This window comes from Aquarana catesbeiana, linkage group LG08 (assembly GCF_042186555.1).
Source record: "Aquarana catesbeiana isolate 2022-GZ linkage group LG08, ASM4218655v1, whole genome shotgun sequence".
Lineage (NCBI taxonomy): Eukaryota > Metazoa > Chordata > Amphibia > Anura > Ranidae > Aquarana > Aquarana catesbeiana.
Genome location: NC_133331.1, coordinates 301,360,046 through 301,383,755, shown reverse-complemented (window position 1 = coordinate 301,383,755; position 23,710 = coordinate 301,360,046). Strand labels below are relative to the sequence as shown.

Genomic DNA, 23,710 nt, shown 5'->3' with positions numbered 1-23,710 from the left:
CGTAGTTTAGATCGGTCGCATACTGTCTTCTTATTGGGTGTTCCGAGGTTGCAAATAGGACATGTTACTATACTTACCTCGAGTTTATGTGCTTTAGTCAACCTACCACTAATGCCCCCAATACTACCCTCTGGAATATGTTCTGCACTGACTATCTCTACCTCTGGACCCTCCCCCCATTGCCTAGTTTAAAAGCCCTTCTAACTTTTTGGCCATCTTCACTCCCAGCAGATCTGCACCCTCCTCATTTAGGTGCAGTCTGTTCCTTCTATAGAACTGGTGACTGACTGAGAAGTCGGCCAAGTTCTCCAGGAACCCAAACTTCTCCTTCCTACACCAGCTCCTCAGCCATTTGTTTATCCCATCTGCTTTTTAACTGTTTTCCATATTTTTGTTTTCATTTTTCTTATCGAGTTTATATAACAAAAGGAATCTGCCTCTAACGTGTCAATAATTGTATTATGCAAGGTTCCTGAAAGCATTATTCTCCCATTAGGGGTGCCGCCTTCCAGGTTCTCACATCCCATTAGATGTTGCAATTGTGCTGCCAGGTAGTACAGCCACTTGTTTACTTAACTTATCTCCCTCTGCCTTTCTGGTGTGGCTCAAGGTACAGGTAGTATTTCTGAGAATACTACCTTGGAGGTCCTTTTCATGTTCCCAACAAATGAGGAGGAGATATTGTACACCATATGAAAAGTCTTTAGAGCCGCCAATCTCTTTCATAGAGCAGACGGTGTGGTGCTCCCCCCCTACTGGCGCCACACCACCCCTCCATACTTTTGGGGCTCTCCTAATTTACTGGGAGCCCAGAAACACATCTACTAGCTTCAGGATGGAAAGCAGTGTGAGAACGAGGCAAATTCATGCCTCAGTCTTACCTGAACACACAAAAAAAAAGGAAGCGATAATGTTTCAGACCCACCATTTCCAGGCTGGTATAACCATGGGACACATCTATCCAAGCCGATCTGTGCTCGGGTAGATGGTGTGCAGGGCAGGAGAGATATTGGGGTCTATTAGACCTCTAATGTCCTCAAAAAGAATACATGTCCCTTGCCCAATCATATCACATGGGAGTTTATTAACCCCTTGAAATAGCAATCAAATGAAAATAAAGAAAATTATTTAAATTATAATAAAATGTGTTTAAAAAATAAATAAAATGCGGTAACCCCCTGCCCCGCATGCATGTGACCACAATCACAACACACATGTGACTTATTACCAGGAATGTCAGGGTGAGAGCAATAAATATAGCACAAGAACTCCTGTTTAACTCAATACTGATGAGCTGGAAAGGCTTTTAAATCGTAACCTATGAAGATTTTTGGATATTGTATTTTTTTTGAGATATCACGGGCACAAGCAATTTTAGGACTTGACATGTTTGGTATCTATTTACTCAACATCATCTTTTATATTTTACCAAAAAAAAAAATGGGTATTATATTGTGTGTGTTTGCAGTAAATAATTTATTTTATTAAATTTTTTCCTGAACCTTTGCGTTTTAATAAACAGTTACGCAAATATCATGTGACATAAAAATTATTATTATACAGGGCCTCTGCTTTCAGAAAATATATAATGCTCTGGGGGTTTAAGTAATTTAATTGCCAAAAAATGAATATTTTTTACCTGTGTGCGTAAAATGAAAAAATTTGCTCCAGAGACTGTGAACTATTTCTTCCATAGTACCTATACTTACTTGTGTCAGTAGGTAGAGACACTTCTTTCTGTTCACTTTTCATAATAATCCCAACCTCTTCTGTTGACGGCTGATCACCCCCCACATACATCTCTACTTCTTCTTCTTTAACCTCAGCTTTTATAATTATCCGTTCTTCGCCCTAAACCCCAAAATAATAGAACACTTCTACTAAAGCTGGACTCCAGACAGAAATAAAAGACAAATGACAGCAGTTCTGTAATTATTAATACATCATTGAATGGTATAGAATTAAGCAATAAAACAAGAGGCTAAGTAGAAGAATCTTATCCCACAAATTCAGAACTGTTTCTGTATTCTATACACCAAATCCACTCACCTGATCATTATGAGAGATGGTGTGTTTCGATTGGCATACTATCAGTAATCGTAATGCTAAACCAATGTTCCTCCACCTGTTTATGTATTCTTCTGAACCTTTTATTTCAATGAAAAACACTAAAACAAAATACATATTTAGGTCTACATGCCCACCTACCTGATGATGGTGAGGGTTGGTGTGATCTTCCTGTACGGAATTCCGGGAATACAGAGGACCACCCTCCTCAATAGACTGCTGATCCCAAAACATCTCTTCTTTATTCACTTTAACCTCAACTTTGATGTCTTTCAGTTCTTCACCCTAAATCCCAAAAATGATAGGATGGATTTGTAAAAGGAAAAAATAGATGACAGAAGAATGTGATCTCAAAGCATAGAATTCTCCTTCAGTTGCAGTTGTTAAGTCCCATCTACCTGATCACGGTGTGCATAGTTATGATCTTCCCATTTGAAATCCCAGGAATACAGAGGACGGGGACATCTCTCTGGTGGGTGTCCATTACTGGATCCATCTGTAGCAAACACACACACTGACTGAATACATGGTTTCTATGTTTTTATCAGATGGTGGGGAATCTCGGTGGACCCTCCGTACTGCTCTCTCCTTTACAATAAAGTCTCTACTTACCCGGTGATGTGAGGGGCGGCTGATTCTCCATCATAAACAGTTTCTGTATTTAGTGTCCATTACTCACCTGTGCTGATATCTAAAGAGGATTTCTCCTCTTTAGTTGTCACCATCATCCTGACTTCCTTTGTATACTCCTGATAACCCATCACAGCCATCACCTCTTTCTCCTTTTTCAACTCAACTTTCATATACATATGTTCTTCATGCTAAACCAACAAACAGAAAGAAAACTTTTAAAATGTGAGGACCAATAGGGTCAGAGAAGAGTATAATCTCATACAGTCTGGGGCTACTTTATGTTCTTCCCATCTACCTGATCATGGTGAGGGATGGTGTGATCTTCCTGCATGGAATTCTGGGAATACAGAGGCCCTCCCACTCCCATAGACTGCAGAGCTCCACTTATCAACATTTCTTCTTCTTCCTCTTTAATCTCACATTTCATGTCTTGTAGTTCTTCATCCTAAACCCCAAAGATGGTAGAATACAAATGTAAAAAGGAGCAAGAAATTACATAGAGGAATATCATCTCATAGACTAGGATTCTACTTGATTTCTAGCTGCTTAGTCATATCTACCTGATGATGGTGGGGGATGGGGTGATCTTCCTGTGTGCAATCCTGGGAATTCAGAGGACGGGGACATTGCTTTGGGGGGTTCCTATTACTGGATCCATCTGTAGGAAATACACATACTGACTGAATACATTGTTTCTATGCGTTTATCAGATGATGAGGAGTCTAGGGGGAGCCTCCGTACTGCTCTCTCCTTTACAATAAAGTCTCTTCTTACCCAGTGATGTGAGGGGCGACTGAATATCCATCATGACCTCCTTGTAGAGATCCTTGTATCCTTCTAAATACTCCCACTCCTCCATGGAGAAATAGACAGTGACATCCTGACACCTTATAGGAACCTGACACACACAATGATACAGTCACCATCCAGACACATCCCTTGTCTGTTACTGGAAAATGTCCCAGAATTCCCGGCACCGCTCACCTCTCCTGTCAGCAGATCAATGATAGTAGGTGACTTCTAGAATCTTCTTCTCACTGTTTCTCTTGAAGAGCTCCGAAGTCTTCTCTCTACTTCTTCATAACTCACCTCTCACCCACAACTTCCTTTTTAGTCCCCTATATCACTTCCTGTCTGTTTATCACTTCCTGTATGCACCTGACATCACTTCCTCCACATTTGTGGTATCATTTCCTGTTTCTGACTTCCTGTGTCTGTACAATCACACTCTTAAGCCTCGTACACCCGATCAGATTGTTCGCCAACAAAACCGTGGAATTTTGTCCAAAGGGAGTTGGCCCAAACTTGTCTTGTATACACACGGCCAACAATTACAAACTTACTGACGTACTAGATGTACTACGAGCTGATAAAAAGGAAGTTCAATAGTCATGTGCCACCCTTTGGGCTCCTTCTGCTAATCTCCTGTTATTAGAAGTTTGGTGAGTGTCGATTCGTGCTTTTCAGCTCGTGCTTGTCAGTTCGTTTCTGTTTTTCAGGTTGTGCTTGTCAGTTCGTTTCTGTTTTTCAGTGCGTGCTTGTCAGGTCGTTTCTGATTTTCAGTGCGTTCTTTTCAGTTCGTTTCTGATTTTCAGTGCGTGCTTGTCAGGTCGTTTCTGATTTTCAGGTCGTGCTTGTCAGGTCCTTTCTGATTTTCAGTGCGTGCCTGTCAGTTCGTTTCTGAACGGCCGTTCGACTACTAGCCATGTGGCGTTCTCGTCGGAGAGATCGTGCTATCATTGGGCTTGGAGTTATTGCTTTGACCCAAGTCCAGTCCAGGAACAGGAGAAGGAGGATTTCTTGGACCAAGAATTGGTTCCTTAATCGTGACCAATTCTGTCATATGCCTTTGCTGCAGGAGCTCCAGGAGAATAATCCTGATGATTTCAGGAATTATCTCCAGATGACGGACCCTTGCTTTTACCATCTATTGGCATTGCTTATCCCCTATATTAGTAAGCAGGACACATGCATGCGGGTTGCCATTACCCCCGAGCAAAGGCTCATCGCCACCTTGCGGTACTTGGCGACGGGGAGAAGTCTCAAGGATCTGAAGTTCACAACTGGGATCTCCCAGCAGGCTCTGGGAATCATTATTCCAGAGACCTGTTCTGCCATTATCCAAGTCCTGCAGAAAGACTATATTCAGGTAAGTTTTAGCCTTTAACATCACATTCTATGTATTTAATGTTTGCTAATGTATTGTAATAATTTCTTCATTCCATAATTACCATTATTGTAATATACTGTGAATGTCTTCTTTGTCCTCATGCATGCTGTAAGCTTTTAATGCTCCTTTGTTGACCTTCATGCATATTTTCCTTCACTAACCTCCCCAATATGCTATCCTGGGCCCATACACACCTAGCCTAGTAACTTAACAATGTATTTTGTCAGCTTCACTTTTGTGCTTACCCTGAACACCCCCTAAAATATGTACAAATGTTATTGTTTTTAAATTCAGGCAGAGTGCAAGAGGCCATTTTTTTGTGTCACAAACTCATTTGGAACCCCCCCCCCCCCCCCCAATGCTAAGTCAACCGATACAAAAACTCTGCTGACTTTACAAAACCCATACACACTATACCTCTTTTGTGGTCAAATTTCTGGATGAATTCACCAAAGCATGTGCAGTGCAAGGGCCTGCCAGAATACCTTCAAATGGTACTGTTAAAAGCTTTTGTCTCCTAGTATCTTGATAGGTAATTTATGGATGTAAGAATGTGCTTCAATTTAGACAGTGTGTATCAATATTTTTGGATTATGACACTTCTTACCTGTCCAGTGGGCTGCCAATAGTGTAAATAAGGAGGGGCTGGCCAAAGGGTTACCTGTCCAAAACATCTACCCATTCCCCCCCAACCATAACATTTTTAGAATTGGCCACCAGAAGAGGGAGTCCCGCGAAAAAATTTTTTTTAGCGTTAGCAGCTACAAATACTGCAGCTGCTGACTTTTAAAACATGGACACTCACCTGTCACAGGGTCCAGCGATGTCGGCACCCGAGGCCGAACCGTCCCTCAGTCCTCGGATGCTGCCGCCGCCATCTTCGGTATGGGAATCAGGAAATGAAGCCTTGCGGCTTCACTTCCCGGTTCCCTACTGCGCATGCGCGAGCAGCGCAGTGCAATCTGAATGGTCCGTGCTATCTCTGGGACCCATGTGTGTCCCAGCAGACAGCGCGGTGGGACAGGAAGAGGTGTAGACTTCCGTGGGAGTCTATGCCCGGAAGTGGGTGCAAATACCTGTCTTAGACCTGCCACCGATAACAGTGATCTCGCGGCGAATCCGCCACAGAGACCACTTTTATCTTAAAGCCGACCGCCGCACGAAAACGGGGATACTGGGGTTATGGCAGTTAGCTGCTGCCATAACAACGATATCTGCCGCCAAAGTTTGGACGTACATCGGCGTGCGGCGGTCGGCAAGTGGTTAAATAAATGTTATACTGATGTTAGCCAAGAATGTTTGTGTCAAATCTTCTTGCAATGTTATGTGCAAAAGTAGTAATTTTTTTTTATTGTTTGACTCCACAGTTTCCTTCCAACCCACAGGAATGGCAGGTTGTTGCAGCCCAATTCCACCATCAGTGGGATTTTCCCAACTGTGGTGGGGCGATTGATGGAAAGCATGTCCGTATAGTTCCACCACCCAACTCGGGCTCTTATTATTACAACTATAAGGGTTTTTGCAGCATAGTCATGCTAGCAGTAGTGTCTGCAAATTACGAGTTCCTGTACCTGGATGTTGGGAAGACTGGCCGCAACTCGGACGGAGGAGTGATTGCACAGACTGAATTCTACCGTCGGCTACAGAATGGCAACTTACATTTGCCACCTCCTGAGGAGAATGTCGAGGGCCTCAATTTTGTCTTTGTGGCAGATGAGGCCTTTGCCCTGGGGGAACATCTTATGAGGCCCTTTCCTATGAGGAACCTCACCCCAGAGCAGAGGATCTACAATTACAGGCTCTCTCGTGCCCAAAGGGTTGTGGAAAACACCTTTGGCATACTATCCAGTCGGTTCAGGCTGTTTCTAACATCAATTAACCTGGCCGAATACAAGATCAACCATGTCGTATTGTGCTGCTGCATACTGCACAATTACTTACGAAGGAATTCAAGCAGCTACCTTGCCTCACTTCAAAGTGAGGTTGACTTTTCAGTGTCAGACCCAGCTGGTCCTGGTGTGATGACGGCTCTGGAAAGTGGCCATGCTGAGTTGCCCTCCCAAACTGCCCGAGATGTCCGGCAACAATATATGGACTACTTTGTGGGTAGAGGGGCAGTGGCTTTGCAGCAAAATTTTGCTGATCAGGAATAAATCTTTGATTTGATACTAAACTCCTATTTCATTTGAATTACTGTTTGTGTTTCTTATCTGTCTCCTGGGTTCTCAAATGGCCTTAATTTTGGCCATTTTCTACAATAGTGCAAACGTAACCTATTTGCTCCATGGGGTGACAATCTCTTCTTCAGCTAACTATTATGTTGTGCTGTGGGTCTGCTACATACACACAATGTTATTGATGTTAATGAATGTAATGCATTAATGTTAAAAATATTCAGCCTTTTGAACTCCTTTAATTAATTTCTTCGAGGCCCTAAAATTGCCTGAGTTTACCACATTTTAGAGCACATTGTCACTGTAACTACACCAATTTAACAAATACATTGGTATTTAGCATTGAAATAAGAAGCAACACATTGTTGTGTATAAAACAGTTTACTCCAAGCACATTCACATGTGCATTTTTAAAAGGTTTTTGAACAAACCAACATCTTGGTGTATAACATGTATATTTGCCATTATTTTGCCTTTTTGGGGGCTAAGCAGGCATGTTTAAAAACATAGGATACACATCCCCAACTCAGGAACTTACAAAGTTCGACTTTGCTAAAGTGAAGGCCATATGAGACATTCGTATCCCCAAACTGTTGATGTTGCCTTCCTCAGATGGGGTGATCTCACCCCTCTAAAAGCTAAAATTTGAAGCCACGTACACGTAGAGGCATAACTGTTATTGTCCCTTATGATCCCCTGCCTAAAATGTGTGTAGGCACAAACAGGTTAGTTTTCTAAAGCCCCAAAACACACAGTGTGTCAACATGTGCTATGTCCCATCACGGGATATCAATGTACGCATTTTTGGGGTGCAACCCCTTCCTCTCACCTACTTTAGTTTGGAGGAAGGGGTTGCACCCCAAAAACACGTACATTGATATCCCATGATGGGAGATTGCACATGTTGACACACTTTGTGTTTTGGGGCTTTAGCAAACTAGATGTAGGGAAAGACACACATTTTAGGCATGGGATCATGAGGGAAATAAAAATATTTTGGCACCATTTGTGGGCATCTTCAAATTTTAGCTTTGTGATTCTTAAAAACACATAAAGATTACAATAACATTACTTAGGGCAGTGTTTCCCAACTCTCTTTCTCCAGATGCATTCCCAGGTCAGGATTTCTATATTTTTTGATTTTGTCACAGATGATGATATCATTTTCAAGGTTAGTAATTCACACAGTCATTTTTCTACAGAGGAAAATACAGAAAACAGGACCTGGTGGTGCACCTAGAAAAGTGGAGTGGAGAAACACTGACCTCGGACACTAAAGCCTAGGTTCACATTGGAGCGATTTGTCATGCGATTTGAGAGATAAAATCACATGGCAAATGGCAGCCTACTGGATGCAATGGCACTGTTCCAATCGGTGCGAATTAGCGGCGCCGCACCAATTTGAAAAAGTAGTTCCTGCATTACTTTTGGCGATTTTCAGGTGCGACTTCAATAGACATCTGGGCATGAAGCCACACAAATGTCTATCAAGTAGCACCTGAAATCGCAGTGACCTTGCTACTTAGAAATCGCACAACTTCAAGTGAAGTAGGGCGATTTCAAAGTAGCATCAATGTGAACCAGGGCTTACATTGATTTTTTGCACTCCCTACATAAGACTTTCTTGTCCAAACCAATTTGCATCCTTAAATGAACAAAGTACGTATTTGTACTTTCCTGCAAACAAAATACAGCATTCCAGAAGAAGCAAGGACAGACACAAAGTTGGTTCCTACTTTTTTAGATGTAACTTGGCTAACAGCCACATTTCTTATAAAAGTTTCTTATAAAACTCCAAAAATTTCAGATAAATGTGTAACTAAAAAAATGGTGAAGGTATTCAAGTTTTTGGGTGAAATAATAATATACAACACAGATATTTGTACAATGTGTGAAAGCACACCTTCAAGCTTTTTGTACATGACAATACTTTTGGACAAGCTACCCCATATTCAACAATGTGCGGTGTCAAATTGGGTGCTGTAGCTGGGGAAGCAAACCACCCTGAGAAATGGGCAAAGTTAAAATAGGAGCTGGCAACTCGATGATTCTTCTTTTTCTCACCAAAAATGTAAATAGGAAACAAGCTGATGTGTTTCCTCTAAAGCATAATTACTCATCAGAGGAAGGCTGCAAGAGCTGAAACGCATCCGTTTGATCCTGTTTAACATGATGTAGGCAACAAAAAATATCATGACAAGTCATGGAGTTGCAGGTTCATATGTCAATCTTTTGCTAAAGTGAAATCGTACATTCAAATATAACAGTTGTTATAAAAAAATGTGCAAAGGTTAATCAACTTAAAACTGTACAACACGTACAACATAACGAAAAAAATAAAACATGTTTGTTTTTTACATTTTAGCTAAAATATCGATGATGTTGATAACTCTGTTTTGGAGATCATGCATGTTTTCTTTCATTCTCTCCAATTCCCTATTGCAAACCAAGAGCTCACTGATAAGTATTTGAGCACTTGCACTGCTGAAGTGATTTTGGTCTTCCACAACATGCACATCACCTAAAAAAATAAAAAAACACACCATGTATTATAATTATGCAGGCATTCATCTATTACTCAAAGCTGCAGTCTCAGACACTGACCTGTGGTTGACATAGTTTTGAGAACTTCACACGGTACTTCCTGCACATCAGCATCAACATCTTCAGGGTGTCTGGTGAGTTGACTTTCTGTATCTTCAGGAGGTGCTGGGTTACTGGTGTCCACACACAGCTCAGATGTCCCTCTTCTTTTCTCCCCTATGTGAATCCAAAAAAAAGGTATACATTAGCAGACAGATATGTTAGGCTAGAAATAGTAATATGAAACATTGTTTGGAAGTGTCTTCCAATTGTCTGTTTTGGCAGAGTTCCAAGCTGAATACATGATTTTTTCCCTTTCCAAAGAAGGAATACTTATCTGTTTTGTGCAAGTTTCACACATGGAGATACCCCTAGTATCCACTGGAGCACCTGCGTGGGACACCATAACAAGGGTGTTATGGTGTCCCACACTAGTGCTTCTGTGTCCAAATGCGTAAACAGCTGCTGAGTGTCCTCTACTGACACTGAATAAAGTTGATATTTCATTAGTTACAAACAAATCTAGACAACAATCTAATGAACTTATTTACATCAAAATAGGCCATAACAAATGCATTTAACGTGCATCTCCCAAAAACAAAGTATTAGTGGTCGATCAAATGATGTTTAATGTCCCGCGAACGATTCCTGTGTCCACGAAAATGAAACTTGACATTTTAAACTGTAGAACAGTAAAGAAAAGAACATGGACAGCACAAAAGTAATAATAATAGGAACACAGGACAAATACTTTTTCGCAGTACTTTCCTGATCTTTCTATACTGATCTTCCTCTCACAATTTAAGGTCTGACCAGCGTTTTCTCAACTGATCCTTGTTTCATCGTACCCCAAAATGCTTGTGCAGACTTCTCACAACTCTCACAACAGCCATGATCTTGGCCTTTCTGGCATTTGGGTTTCTGTAAGGTCCATGCTTACCATCATAGTCTGTCCTCACTAAGATGTTCACCATTTCTTCAAACAACATATTTGTGGCCTTATAGCTCCTCCTGGATATGGAAGTGGCTTTCTCCGGGTTTTCATCATTGCTGCTCTCACCACACACCTGCTGTCCTGCCGCCATTTTCTCTCCCACTGCCCCGAAAGTGAAGAGGCAGGGAATACACTAGAAAGAAGGACAGGGGCAGAGTTTCACGCATGCACAATGTATATAAAGCCATAACGCAAGGTCGATGCAATGGCCGTAGAAACGACCTGGGAGTAGAGGACAAATGATCGACATCGCCAAAAGGAAACATAAAACGAAGGAACAATTGTAAATTGGGGCATCAGTGGTTAGTGACCTATACTGCTTATAGATTGAGGCCTATATTGGGACCAGATTATTTATGAGTTAAGCCTGACATTAGGGTTTGTCTTGTGTTCTGTCTTGCAGGCATCTGCTAATTACCGTATTTATCAGCGTAAAACAGGCTCCGGCGTATAACACGCACCCCAAGTTTAGGAGGGAAGTTTAAGGAAAAAAACTTTTAGGAGGGAAGTTTAAGGAAAAAACCTTATGTTTTTAATGCAGCCTTATCAGTGTCCATCTGCAGCCTTGCCCAGTGTCCATCTGAAGCCTTCCCCAGTGCCCATCTGCAGCCCTGCCCAAAATTGGAGCATGATATTTTACATTTTTAGCGCCGCCGAGACTGAGCCGGATGTCCTGTGTATTTGGCTCCTCTCGGCTCAACTCGCAGTCCCGTCCCTTGGCCCGGCTCCTATGATGGACACAACACCGCTCCAATGGCGGGACGTAAAGGCTAGGAGACAGGACTGGGCGTGACTTTGAGCCGAGCCGACTACACAGCACTCAGCCCGGTCTATTTTGACGGCGCTCGGTCCCTCCTTCCCCTCAGAGACAGCAGGGAGGTGGGATGGCGTGACTGCGAGCCTAGCCGAGTACACAGTACACTCGGCTTGGTCTATTTCGGTGGTGCTTAGTCCCTCCTTCCCTTCAGAGACAGCAGGGATCGGAGTATAACACGTACCCACAATTTCCCCCTGATTTTAAGGGGAAAAAAGTGCGTGTTATACACCAATAAATACGGTAATTGAATTCACAATGGTGGATAAATTCACAGCGCCAGACTATTTGTCAGAATTTATAGAGCAGTACCGGGAGCTGCCGTGTCTATGGCAAGTCAAGAGTAGGGATTACTCTAATAAAATCAAGAGGAAGGCAGTGATGAAGAAACTGTTGGAATTGGTGAAGCCTCTGTACCCCACGGCAGCCAAAATTGGTAGCCTGCGTAGTACATATAATAGGGAGCCCAAGAAGGTCATGGAATCCCAGAGATCGGAGCATCAGCAGATGACATATGTGTCCCCAGGCTGTGGTACTACCACAGTCTGCGTTTTTGTCAGACCAAACAGAACCACGCCCATCACTCTCAGTGCTTCCTTCCATATCGGCTGAGGCCACAGCCCCTGAGGTCCACCCTGGTCCTTTTACACAGGAAGAAGATGTGGAGGAGCCCAGCTTGACCCAGGTATAGCATTGTTGAACATATTTTTAGACAAAAATAGATTGATGTTAACTAGACGTTATTGATCACAAATTTCTGCCTTAACAAAGTGGTTTACAAATCAATAGACAGTAGTGGACAAAAATGATTGGGACAAGAATGAAAAATGCTGGGGTCGGAATGATAGTCTTTTTTATTTGTCAACATTCAATTTGCAACAGTCATGAGCTCAAAATTGTGTGTGATTGATGACCAAAAAAACATAAATATGTCCCACTTTCATACACAGGAAAGTCTCAGTCAGAACAAGCCCGTGCCCAGCAGCCAGACAGAGTCACAGATTCCTCCACTACACTCTCCTACTAAAAGGGCTAGGAAGACCAGGAACCTGGATGACGCCATGGCTGACTTCCTGAGACATGCAACAAGTTCCGTTGTACGTCCCCGGATGCACAGGAGGCATTTGGCTGTATGACAGGCAATAAGCTGAAAGATATGGAGAAGGAGCAATGGAATATGTGTGAAGAGCTGATCCTGAAGCTCCTCAACAAGGGGAGGAGGGGCCAAATTACACCTAAAACACACATCTGTGATTTAAATGACAATCCTCCACCACCTCCACAGACAACACAGCAACCCCACCCACCACAGCAGCACGGCGGACTGTGGCAAATACAGCCCCAACCCCCCCCAACAAGCCCGCTGGGCTGGGGATGTGTTTATTTGTTTAATTATGATTTGAGTTATTATACTTTATTTTTTTATTGTGCAGAGAATGCAGTTTTTATTTAATTAGTTTATTTTTATTTGTAGGGCAGATTACACGTCTAATTTTTTTTATTGGATTTGTTAAAGAATGCACAAGAAAAAAAATGGCCTCAACCGATGTGGAAGGAAGCGTTGAGAGCGATGGCCTGGGTTCGGTCTAGTCTTGCAAAAAACGCAGGCTGTAAGACCACAGGCTTGGGACATATATGTCATCTGTTGCTGCTCCCGATCTCTAAGTCCAGGACCCCTCAGGTTCCCAATGTTACGCTTCACATAATTGAGGTCTGCACTGGAAAACAAAGGCTTCACCAATTCCAACAATTTCTCCATCACTGCCTTCCTCTTGATTTTCATATGACCTTCTTGTGCTCCCTATTAATATGTCAGCTAGGTCAGTGTATGTCAGGTAGGTCAGTGTATGTCAGTGTGAGTCAGGTAGGTCAGTGTGGGTCAGTGTATGTTAGGTAGGTCAGTGTGGGTCAGTGTATGTACCTGACATATATATATATATATATACTGTATATATTTTTTAGATAGATAATAAGGAAGTAAGGTTGCTGCTTAGGCCTGCCTTTAAAATTGTACATAGATATTTTTGATACTTTATTTTCTTATATGACTCATCATAGTTTTTTTTTATATATTCCTATTTGATACCTATGTTTATTACATGTGGTACGCCACATACATATATGTATATAATGTTATATTGTTAACCCTTTCCTGTTTCCCCACCCATCCCAGTTTTGCAAGGACACATGCTCTCAGGCTTGAGAGCTTTAAAATTATTTTTCTACAAACTCTGAGACGTAGTTTTGTGGGCAGGGGGAGGATGTAGCACCAGGGTTTAGGCAGGGTTGCTCCTTACAAATTAACTTGCCAGGAACAGTTATCCTGGTCGATTGTTAGAAATCTATTGATTTCTCCCTAAGTTTGGCCTTGTTGCACTTTTCTCTTCTACCACTAGGTGGCCGGGTACTTGGTGGTACTAGATATGAGAAGGGCAACACAAGGTCAGATTATGGATGTATGGGGTATCTCAGCCTATGGACAAGGGTTTTCTTGAATCCCTTGGCCTGCTGGGAGAACCTATATATTTGTGTGGGGTCAGGTGAACTGTGTTCTGTGCCACCAGGACGGCTGTCTTGGTGGATGTGTGTTGTATTGCCTGGGCTGCTAAGTCGGAGATTGGGCCTATCCCGGGCACATCTGGCTGCTAGGCTGTCTTAGGACCTATCCAGAAGCGAGAGAGCAGCGCAGGGTTGGGACTGCGGCCTGCAGTCCAACCGAAAAGTGACGGTTCAGAGAACCTGTCGTGGGCAGAGGTAGAAGGGAAGTTGTCTCCACTAAAGCCTCGTACACACGGTACGATTGATGGCAGGGGATTGTCTTTTGACAGACTGTTGTCCTAAAATGTTACCATTTGTATGCTCCTTTTGACAATTGTTGTCCAATTTTTGGCCAACAAATGTTGGATGACATGCTAGTGAATTTTCAGTGGACAACGGCTTGAGGTCAGATTTTCGTATGGTCAGTACACAAATCCGTCACACAAAAGTCAAAAGTACAAACACGCATGCTCGGAATCAATGCTCACCAAACACGAAATTAGCAGAAGGGGCCCAAAGGGTGGCGCTCAAGAGCTGAAATTCCTCGTAGTACGTCACTACGTTCATGTTTGTGGCACAACAATTGTGTACCGTTAGTATGCAAGACAAGATCCTGGCACACGCTCTTTTAACAAAAATCAGACGCTCGGTTGGCTTAAGGAACCATCCACCTTATTACCAGGGACCACAGTGAGTAACTGAAGCAAGTACCGGAGCAGTATTCTCACCAACCAGGGACGGTGAAGAATCGGGAAACTGCTGTGGGTATCAAGCCAGGGAACCAACCAGCGGAGGTGATGCTTGCAAAGCAGCATTGTGTGTCAAGCTAGGGACCGAGCAGGCCAGTGGGGTGAAGCTTGAGAAGTATCTTGAGTGCCAAGCTAGGGACCCAGCAGAGAAGCTGGGGTTATGCTTGAGGAAGATACCACCGTGAAGATTGGAGGAGCTCAAGGGATTTGGTGGCAGTGAATCAGTGGGTCTAGTGAGAGACCGGGAGATCAGTGGGCTGAATAACTACAAGGAGTGATTGTAGTGGAAGCAAAAGGAACTGTTATGTTTGTGTTAGGAACTGTTAAAGACTGTTGCCATAGGAGACAGCATTCCTGCACATGCAGATGTGGCGTCTTGATGGATGCCTTTCCCTGCATGGCTGGCCTCCTGTTGAAGTCACAGAGTCTGCCAATTGAACTTGCAACTACCTAAGGGTGTCCCGGCCCTAACCCTCTTTCCCCCAAAAGTTTGTTAAGAGAAATAAACTCTCTTTTGCATTCAAGAAGTGTCTGGCACCCAATGACTTTAATCACCTTGCACCCACCATGCCTCGCAATCCACTGTACACAGAAGGATGTCAGCTATCTCTGGCCCTGGAGGTTCTCATTAGACCGAAGGAGGCCTGGGACCTTGCTACAAATATAAATGTTGATATCTATGTTAACACATATATGTGTGTGTGTACACAGCATTCTATGACAGCCATGCTGAAAAAGCAAACCTCTGTGTTCACTATGTAGAGGGGCAGCCATTTGGCGCAAGGCCCATATGACCACTGCAATCACTCGTAGTTCCGACTACTGCAGTTTTTCTTCACTTCCACTGGGCGGGTATATGTATACTTACATTAGTCCAAGCTGGTCCAATGTAACTGCGCAATAGAAAGCATAATTTGGGTTCAGCTTTAATTATATAAAGAAAAGTCCTATTTTAATTTTGCACATCCACATCACTAAACACTGTCTACACCCGTGTTGTATCTCTTTTCAAAATGTCTGTACTACATTCTCTGGGAGCACCACTCATACACACTGTCAGGGATTTGCAATCCACTTCCACTAGAGGACAGAGTGGCCGAAAGGGACCTAATTGTACCAGTTGGGAAGACCGTAGGAAAAGCAACATCAACAGCTCATCGTTCACCATATACAATACATTCTCCGACAGCTCTCTTCCATCATCCACACTAAATTCTCCGACAGCTCTCCTCCCCCCCACCATTCACATTACATTCTCCGACAGCAACCCCCCCCCCATTTTTCACACTACATTCTCTGACAGCTCTCCTCCACCATCCACACTACATTCTCCGAAGCTCTCCTCCCACCATACACACTACATTTTCTGACAGCTCTTCTCCACCATCCACACTACATTCTCCGACAGCTCTCCCCCCATCTTTCAAACTACATTCTCTGACAGCTCTCCTCCACCATCCACACTACATTCTCCGACAGATCTCCTCCACCATCCAACTACATTCTCCGACAGCTCTCCTCCACACTACATTCTCCGACAGCTCTCCTCCACCATCCACACTACATTCTCTGACAGCTCTCCCCCCACCATCCACACTACATTCTCCGACAGCTCTCCTCCACCATCCACACTACATTCTCCGACAGCTCTCCCCTCACCATCCACACAACATTCTCCGACAGCTCTCCTCCACCATCCACACTACATTCTCCGACAGCTCTCCCCTCACCATCCACACTACATTCTCCGACAGATCTCCTCCACCATCCACACTACATTCTCTGACAGCTCTCCTCCACCAACCACACTACATTCTCCAACAGCTCTCCTCCACCATCCACACTACATTCTCCGACAGCTCTCCTCCTCCATCCACACTACATTCTCCGACAGATCTCCTCCACCATCCACACTACATTCTCCGACAGCTCTCCTCCACCATCCACACTACATTCTCTGACAGCTCTCCTCCTCCATCCACACTACATTCTCCGACAGCTCTCCCCCCACCATCCACACTATATTCTCCGACAGATCTCCTCCACCAACCACACTACATTCTCCAACAGCTCTCCTCCACCATCCACACTACATTCTCCGACAGCTCTCCTCCTCCATCCACACTACATTCTCCGACAGATCTCCTCCACCATCCACACTACATTCTCCGACAGCTCTCCTCCACCATCCACACTACATTCTCTGACAGCTCTCCTCCTCCATCCACACTACATTCTCCGACAGCTCTCCCCCCACCATCCACACTATATTCTCCGACAGATCTCCTCCACCATCCACACTACATTCTCCGACAGCTCTCCCCTCACCATCCACACAACATTCTTCCGACAGCTCTCCTCCACCATCCACACTACATTCTCCGACAGCTCTCCTCCACCATCCACACTACATTCTCTGACAGCTCTCCCCCCACCATCCACACTACATTCTCCGACAGCTCTCCACCATCCACACTACATTCTCCGACAGCTCTCCCCTCACCATCCACACAACATTCTTCCGACAGCTCTCCTCCACCATCCACACTACATTCTCCGACAGATCTCCTCCACCATCCACACTACATTCTCCGACAGCTCTCCTCCACCATCCACACTACATTCTCTGACAACTCTCCCCCCACCATCCACACTATATTCTCCGACAGCTCTCCTCCACCATCCACACTACATTCTCCGACAGCTCTCCTCCCACCATCCACACTACATTCTCCGACAGCTCTCCTCCCACTATCCACACTACATTCTCCGACAGCTCTCCTCCACCATCCACACTACATTCTCCGACAGCTCTCCTCCACCATCCACACTACATTCACCGACAGCTCTCCTCCACCATCTACACTACATTCTCCGACAGCTCTCCCCCACCATTCACACTACAATCTCTGACAGCTCTCCCCCCACCATCCACACTATATTCTCCGACAGCTCTCCTCCACCATCCACACTATATTCTCCGACAGCTCTCCTCCACCATCCACACTATATTCTCCGACAGCTCTCCTCCACCATCCACACTACATTCTCCGACAGCTCTCCTCCCACCATCCACACAACATTCTCCGACAGCTCTCCTCCACCATTCTCCGACTGCTCTCCTCCACCATCCACATTATATTCTCCGACAGCTCCCCCCCACACTACATTATCTGACAGCTCCCCCCCCATCTTTCACACTACATTCTCCGACAGTTCTCCTCCCATCTACACTACATTCTCCGATAGCTCTCCTCCACCATCCACACTACATTCTCCGACAGCTCTCCTCCACCATCCACACTACATTCTCCGACAGCTCTCTTCCACCATCCACACTACATTCTCCGACAGCTCCCCCCCCCCACACACTCACAATACATTTCCTGACAGCTCTCCTCCCACCATCCACACTACATTCTCCAACAGCTCTCCTCCACCATCCACACTACATTCACCGACAGATCTCCTCCACCATCCACACTACATTCTCCGACAGCTCTCCTCCCACCATCCACACTACATTCTCCAACAGATCTCCTCCACCATCCACACTACAATCGGTTACAGCTCTCTTCCACATTCTTTTTGACAGCTCACTGTCTGCATTAACTTCTTTTTTCAACTTCTTCCCATGCCTTTATAGACCACTCAAAAGAAATGCTTCAGTAAAGGTGATTTTACCCAACTGATGACCCAGTGGAAGGAACATTCTTTCCAATAAGCACAACAATTTAAGTAAGTCCATCTGCACTGACCACCTGTGTAAGAAGATCCTTCACTTTCTACCACTGTAAGCGTGCGTTGATACTTTTTTTACAATGATACTTTCTGCATTCAGGAGGTTAGATCCATATACAGTACATTCAGCAGAAGACAAAAAGAAGACAGACTGAGCTTCAGTTATTGTACTTGCATTTTATTGCCAATGAATTGCTACAATTGCTTTATTCTTGTCATATATTGATAAAATTGTCCTTGTATTGTCACAATTGCTAGTTTGTTATCCACAGATTGGACAATTTACATGGCTAGCTATACAAGAATTGGAGTCGCTCAGTGCTGGCTTACACTTTATTACCAAAAGTATTGGAACACCTGCCTTTACACGCACATGAACTTTAATGGCATTCTAGTCTTAGTCCGTAGGGTTCAATATTGAGTTGGCCCACCCTTTGCAGCTATAACAGGTTCAACTCTTCTGGGAAGGCTGTCCACAAGGTGTAAGAGTGTGTCTATGGGAATGTTTGAACATTCTTCTTCCAGAAGCACATTTGTGAGGTCAGGCACCAATGTTGGAGAGAAGACCTGGCTCACAGTCTGCGCTCTAATTCATCCTAAACATGTTATATTCAGTTGAGGTCAGGACCTGTGCAGGCTCACTCATCTATGTCCTTATGGACCTTGCTTTGTGCACTGGTCCAAATCATTAGGTGGAGGGGGATTATGGTGTTGGGTTGTTTTTCAGGTCAGGGGTTGGGCTTGGCCCCTTAGTTCCAGTTCGGGGAACTCTTAAGGCGTCAGCATACCAAGACATTTTGGGCAATTTCATGCTTCCAACATTGTGGGAACAGTTTGAGGATGGCCCCTTCCTGTTCCAACATGACTGCCCACCAGTGCACAAAGCAAGATCCATAAAGACATGGATGAGCGAATTTGGGGTGGAGGAACTTGACTGGCCTGTACAGAGTCCCAACCTCAACCCGATAGAACACCTTTGGGATGAATTAGAGTGGAGACTGCGAGCAAGGCCTTCTTGTCCATTTCAGTGCCTGACGTCACAAATACGCTAACAAAGCAGGTCTTCTTCTGGAAGAATGGTCAAACATTCCCATAAACACTTGTGTGTCTATGTGCGTCCCAAACCTTGTGGACAGCCTTCTCAGAAGAGTTGAAGCTGTCATAGTTGCAAACGGTGGGCCAACTCAATATTGAACTCTACAGACTAAGACTGAAATGCCATTAAAGTTCATGTGTGCGTAAAGGCAGGCGTCCCAATACTTTTGGTAATATAGTGTATATGAGGACTGTATTACTATAAATTTGATCCTCATGGATATAGAACTATAAAACCATCACCCTAAAAACTCAAATATTTTCACTATGCCCCCCAATGTACGGTGATCTGGCCTATCTGCCCCCTTGGAGAATCTGAGGCTCAACAAGCTAAAAAAATAAAAAACCCTTGCACCCCTGCAACCTATTATGAAGGGCTATCACTCTTTAAATGTGCAAAATGCAAAAAAAAGGAGGAATGGGAATACCAATATGTGGGGATCAGGAACTGTGGCAGGCACATCACTGGAGTCTGCAAAAAATACAAGAAGTGAAGAAGGCCCGGGCCAACCATCTCCACCTATAAACTGAATACCACTTTTTTCACGACGCATCAATTTATAAACAAAATATTTTCTTCCTACAGTTGTGTTATGGATCAATAAGTTCCGCTAGTAAAAAAACATTTTACATTTGTCAAAAGAATCGGCAGATGCATTTCCTCTGTTGTCTAAGTAGATTTCTTTTATCTGTAAATTTTTCCTCAGTCTGAAGGCAATGGAGGACGCTGTGCGGTGTGTGTTCTCTGATGTATAACAAGATCTCCTTTCTGTGTAAAAGATTTCCCGCACTCAGTACATGAATAAGGATACTCATCCGTGTGTATTCTCTGGTGTTGTGTAAGGATCCATTTTTGAGTGAAAGATTCTCCGCACTCTGAACATGAATAAGGACGCTCACCTGTGTGAATTCTCTGATGTTTAACAAGGACTCCCTTATATGTGAAAGATTTCCCGCACTCCGAACATGAAAAAGGACGCTCACCCGTGTGAATCCGCTGGTGTTGAACAAGGTCTCGTTTGCGAGTGAAAGATTTCCCGCACTCTGAACATGAGTAAGGACGCTTTTCCGTGTGACTTCTCTGGTGTTGATCGAGACCTGCTTTGTTAGCGAAAGATTTCCCGCACTCTGAACATGAATAAGGACGCTCACCCGTGTGAATTCTCTGATGAATAACAAGATCGGCTTTTTTTATGAAATATTTCCCGCACTCTGCACACTCAACCCTGTGAATTTTCTGATGTTTTAAAAAGTCTCCTTTAAAAGCAAAACATTTCCCACACTCTGAACATGAATAAGGAAGCACACCCGTGTGAATTCTCTGGTGTAAAAGAAGAAATTTCTTTACAGTGAAAGACGCCCCACACTCTGAACATGAGAATAGATTGTCACCTCTGTGAGCTCCTTCAATGGTTGAGGAAGATTCCTTGGGATTTGAAGGATCTGTTGATCGATCTGCAGTGTGAGATTTTAAATAGATATATGCAATCCTAGAATGTGATTGATGAGAAGATTCCCCCTGATCAGAGGGATCCATTGATGTCTCCAGACAGGAAGGTCTGTGATGTATATTTTGTGTATTTGGATTTCCTCCTGGAGGATCCTGTGTGATGACATTATCTTCTGACTTACAATCAGCAGATAATAGAAGATGTCTCTCCGAGGAATTCCTGACATCACATCCATCTGATGGAAAGAAATGTAAACAAAAGAAAAAGTAACAAATGTCAGTAGTTCACAAATAACTGGAGTTCTTAGCTTTAACTAGATACAGTTCATAGAAAAAAAACACCCAAAACATCTATGACATGCTGGGCAATGTTTCTTTGTGCATTAATAAAAGCTATTTTGAAGTAATAGAGATGTCATCTCATTTGTTGGGAACATGACGTTATATTGAGGAATGGGGATGGACCTTTCATATGGTGTACAGTATCTCCTCCTCATTTGTTGGGAACATGACGTTATATTGAGGAATGGAGATGGACCTTTCATATGGTGTACAGTACCTCCTCCTCATTTGTTGGGAACATGACGTTATATTGAGGAATGGGGATGGACCTTTCATATGGTGTACAGTGTCTCCTCCTCATTTGTTGGGAACATGACGTTATATTGAGGAATGGAGATGGACCTTTCATATGGTGTACAGTACCTCCTCCTCATTTGTTGGGAAAATGACGTTATATTGAGGGATGGAGATGGACCTTTCATATGGTGTACAGTATCTCCACCTGGCACAGCTGTGCAAGAGCCATCATGGCGGCACTGCAAAGCAGGGGGAGCGGAGCCACTAAAAAAGGGGACTGAGGTTGCTTTTGAACTGTTGTTTTATCTTGTGATTCTTCAATCAACTATCTTCTAACACAACAATGGAGGCAGCGCATCTATATTGGTGCAGCCTCTGTTAAACCTTGGGAACCATGCTGTAGGGACCACCTGTAATGTGGCTTTGGCACTTGATCCTGCATGGGCGCTCACCTCTGCACTTTGTTAGCCGCTGAGTGCTATACAGGTCCCTGGCTAGTGGTCCATTCTTATGGTACCCAGACCTTGAAGACCCCTCTGGGGTATGCCCACCCTTACAGGCAAAGCTTTGAGTTTCCAGCCTACTGCAGCCATCAGCTTCTGGTCCGTTTGTAGAGCCAACTCCTGACTTGAAAGTGAAGATGATGCAGAAGCTTTAGAGTCGCCAATCACTCACTTTCACAGAGCAGGCGGGGCAGTTCTCCTCCCTGCTGGCACTCCGCCACCCTCCCATGGTCCCCGGGATCTCCCAATTTCCTGGGAGCCCAGGTATACAACCGCCACTGAGGCAAAGTTATGCCTCAATCTCATCTGTACACAAAAAAAATGTAAGCAACAATGTTTCAGATCCACCATCTAACCAAGCCAATCTGTGCTCGAGTACATGGTGTGCAGGGCAGGGGGAGATTGGGGTTTTAGACCCCTAATGTCTCAAAAAAAAAAAAAAAAAAAAAAAAGGGAGTACCCGTCACTTGCCCAATGCTATCACATGGAGGTTTATTAATCCCTTGCAATAGCAAACAAATAAAAATAAAATAAAAAAATAAAAAATTATAATAAAATGTATTAAAAAAAAAAAAAAAAAGTTAATCCCCCTGCCTCGCATACATGTGCAAAAGAATGCCTAAAGTGTGCACACATATGTAAACGATGGTTTACTGCTGCAATAGTCAGACTGAAAGAAATATCTCTAACACAAGAGCTCCTGGTTAACGTAATACTGATAAGCTGGAACAACTTTGAAATAGTCCACTATGGAGATTTTTGGGTACCGTAGTTTTTTTGGGGGATATCATAGGTGCACGCAATTGTAGGACTTGACATGTTTGGTATCTATTTAAGCAACACAACCTCGTCTTTTATATTTTACCAATAAAATGGGTATTATATTGTGTGTGTTTGCAGTAAATTTGTATTAATTTTTTTTTCTTACTCGACTTTGCGTTTAATAAACAGTTGTGCAAATATTATGCGGCATAAAAATTTGTAACCATCATCCTTTTTTTAAAAAACAAAGTCTCTTTGAAACTTTGGAAGTTTAAGTTATTTTATTGCCAAAAAATTAAGATTTTTACCTGTGTGCAAGATACAAAAAATTTGTTCCACAGCCAATCTGCTTAAACTACAATCCTTATACTCAGACGTAAAATGAGACTGTGACCTGTTTCTTCGCCTATACTTACTTGTGTTGATAGGTAGAGACATTTCTTCCTGTTCACTCTTCATAATCATCCCAACTTCTTCCATGCACGGCTGATCACCCCCCACATACATCTCTACTTCTTCCTCTTTAACTTCAGCTTTCATATTAATCTGTTCTTCACCCTAAACCCCAAAATAATAGAAAAAAAAATCCCAATAAGTTTGTTTTAATTGGTTTGTGTGAAAGTTATAGCTTCTACAAACTATGGTATATATACTGGAATTTATGCAACTGTAGACGCTATACTGGTAATGGTGGTGATCAGCGACTTATAGTGGGACTGTGGACTGTAATGTTGCGGGCAAAATGGCACTAACTGATGCTGGCTGGAAGGGTCAGTAATGGACACTGACATCAACAGTGACACTAATACAGTGATCAGTGCTAGAACTGTATACTGACACTGTACTGATGACACTGGC

The 23,710-nt window shown here is 43.5% G+C and overlaps 1 protein-coding gene across 1 annotated transcript in view; it reads right to left on the bottom strand.

Moving 5' to 3' along the window:
• Positions 1-23,710, bottom strand: part of LOC141106867 (uncharacterized) — a 31,600-nt gene that overhangs the window by 5,603 nt on the left and 2,287 nt on the right. Inside the window, 11 exon segments of the mRNA XM_073597795.1 lie at positions 1,710-1,851; positions 2,209-2,352; positions 2,466-2,563; positions 2,747-2,888; positions 2,996-3,145; positions 3,261-3,358; positions 3,475-3,598; positions 3,685-3,712; positions 3,714-3,745; positions 20,265-21,244; positions 23,269-23,410. Coding sequence (XP_073453896.1) covers positions 1,710-1,851; positions 2,209-2,352; positions 2,466-2,563; positions 2,747-2,888; positions 2,996-3,145; positions 3,261-3,358; positions 3,475-3,598; positions 3,685-3,712; positions 3,714-3,745; positions 20,265-21,244; positions 23,269-23,410 — 2,080 coding nt within the window.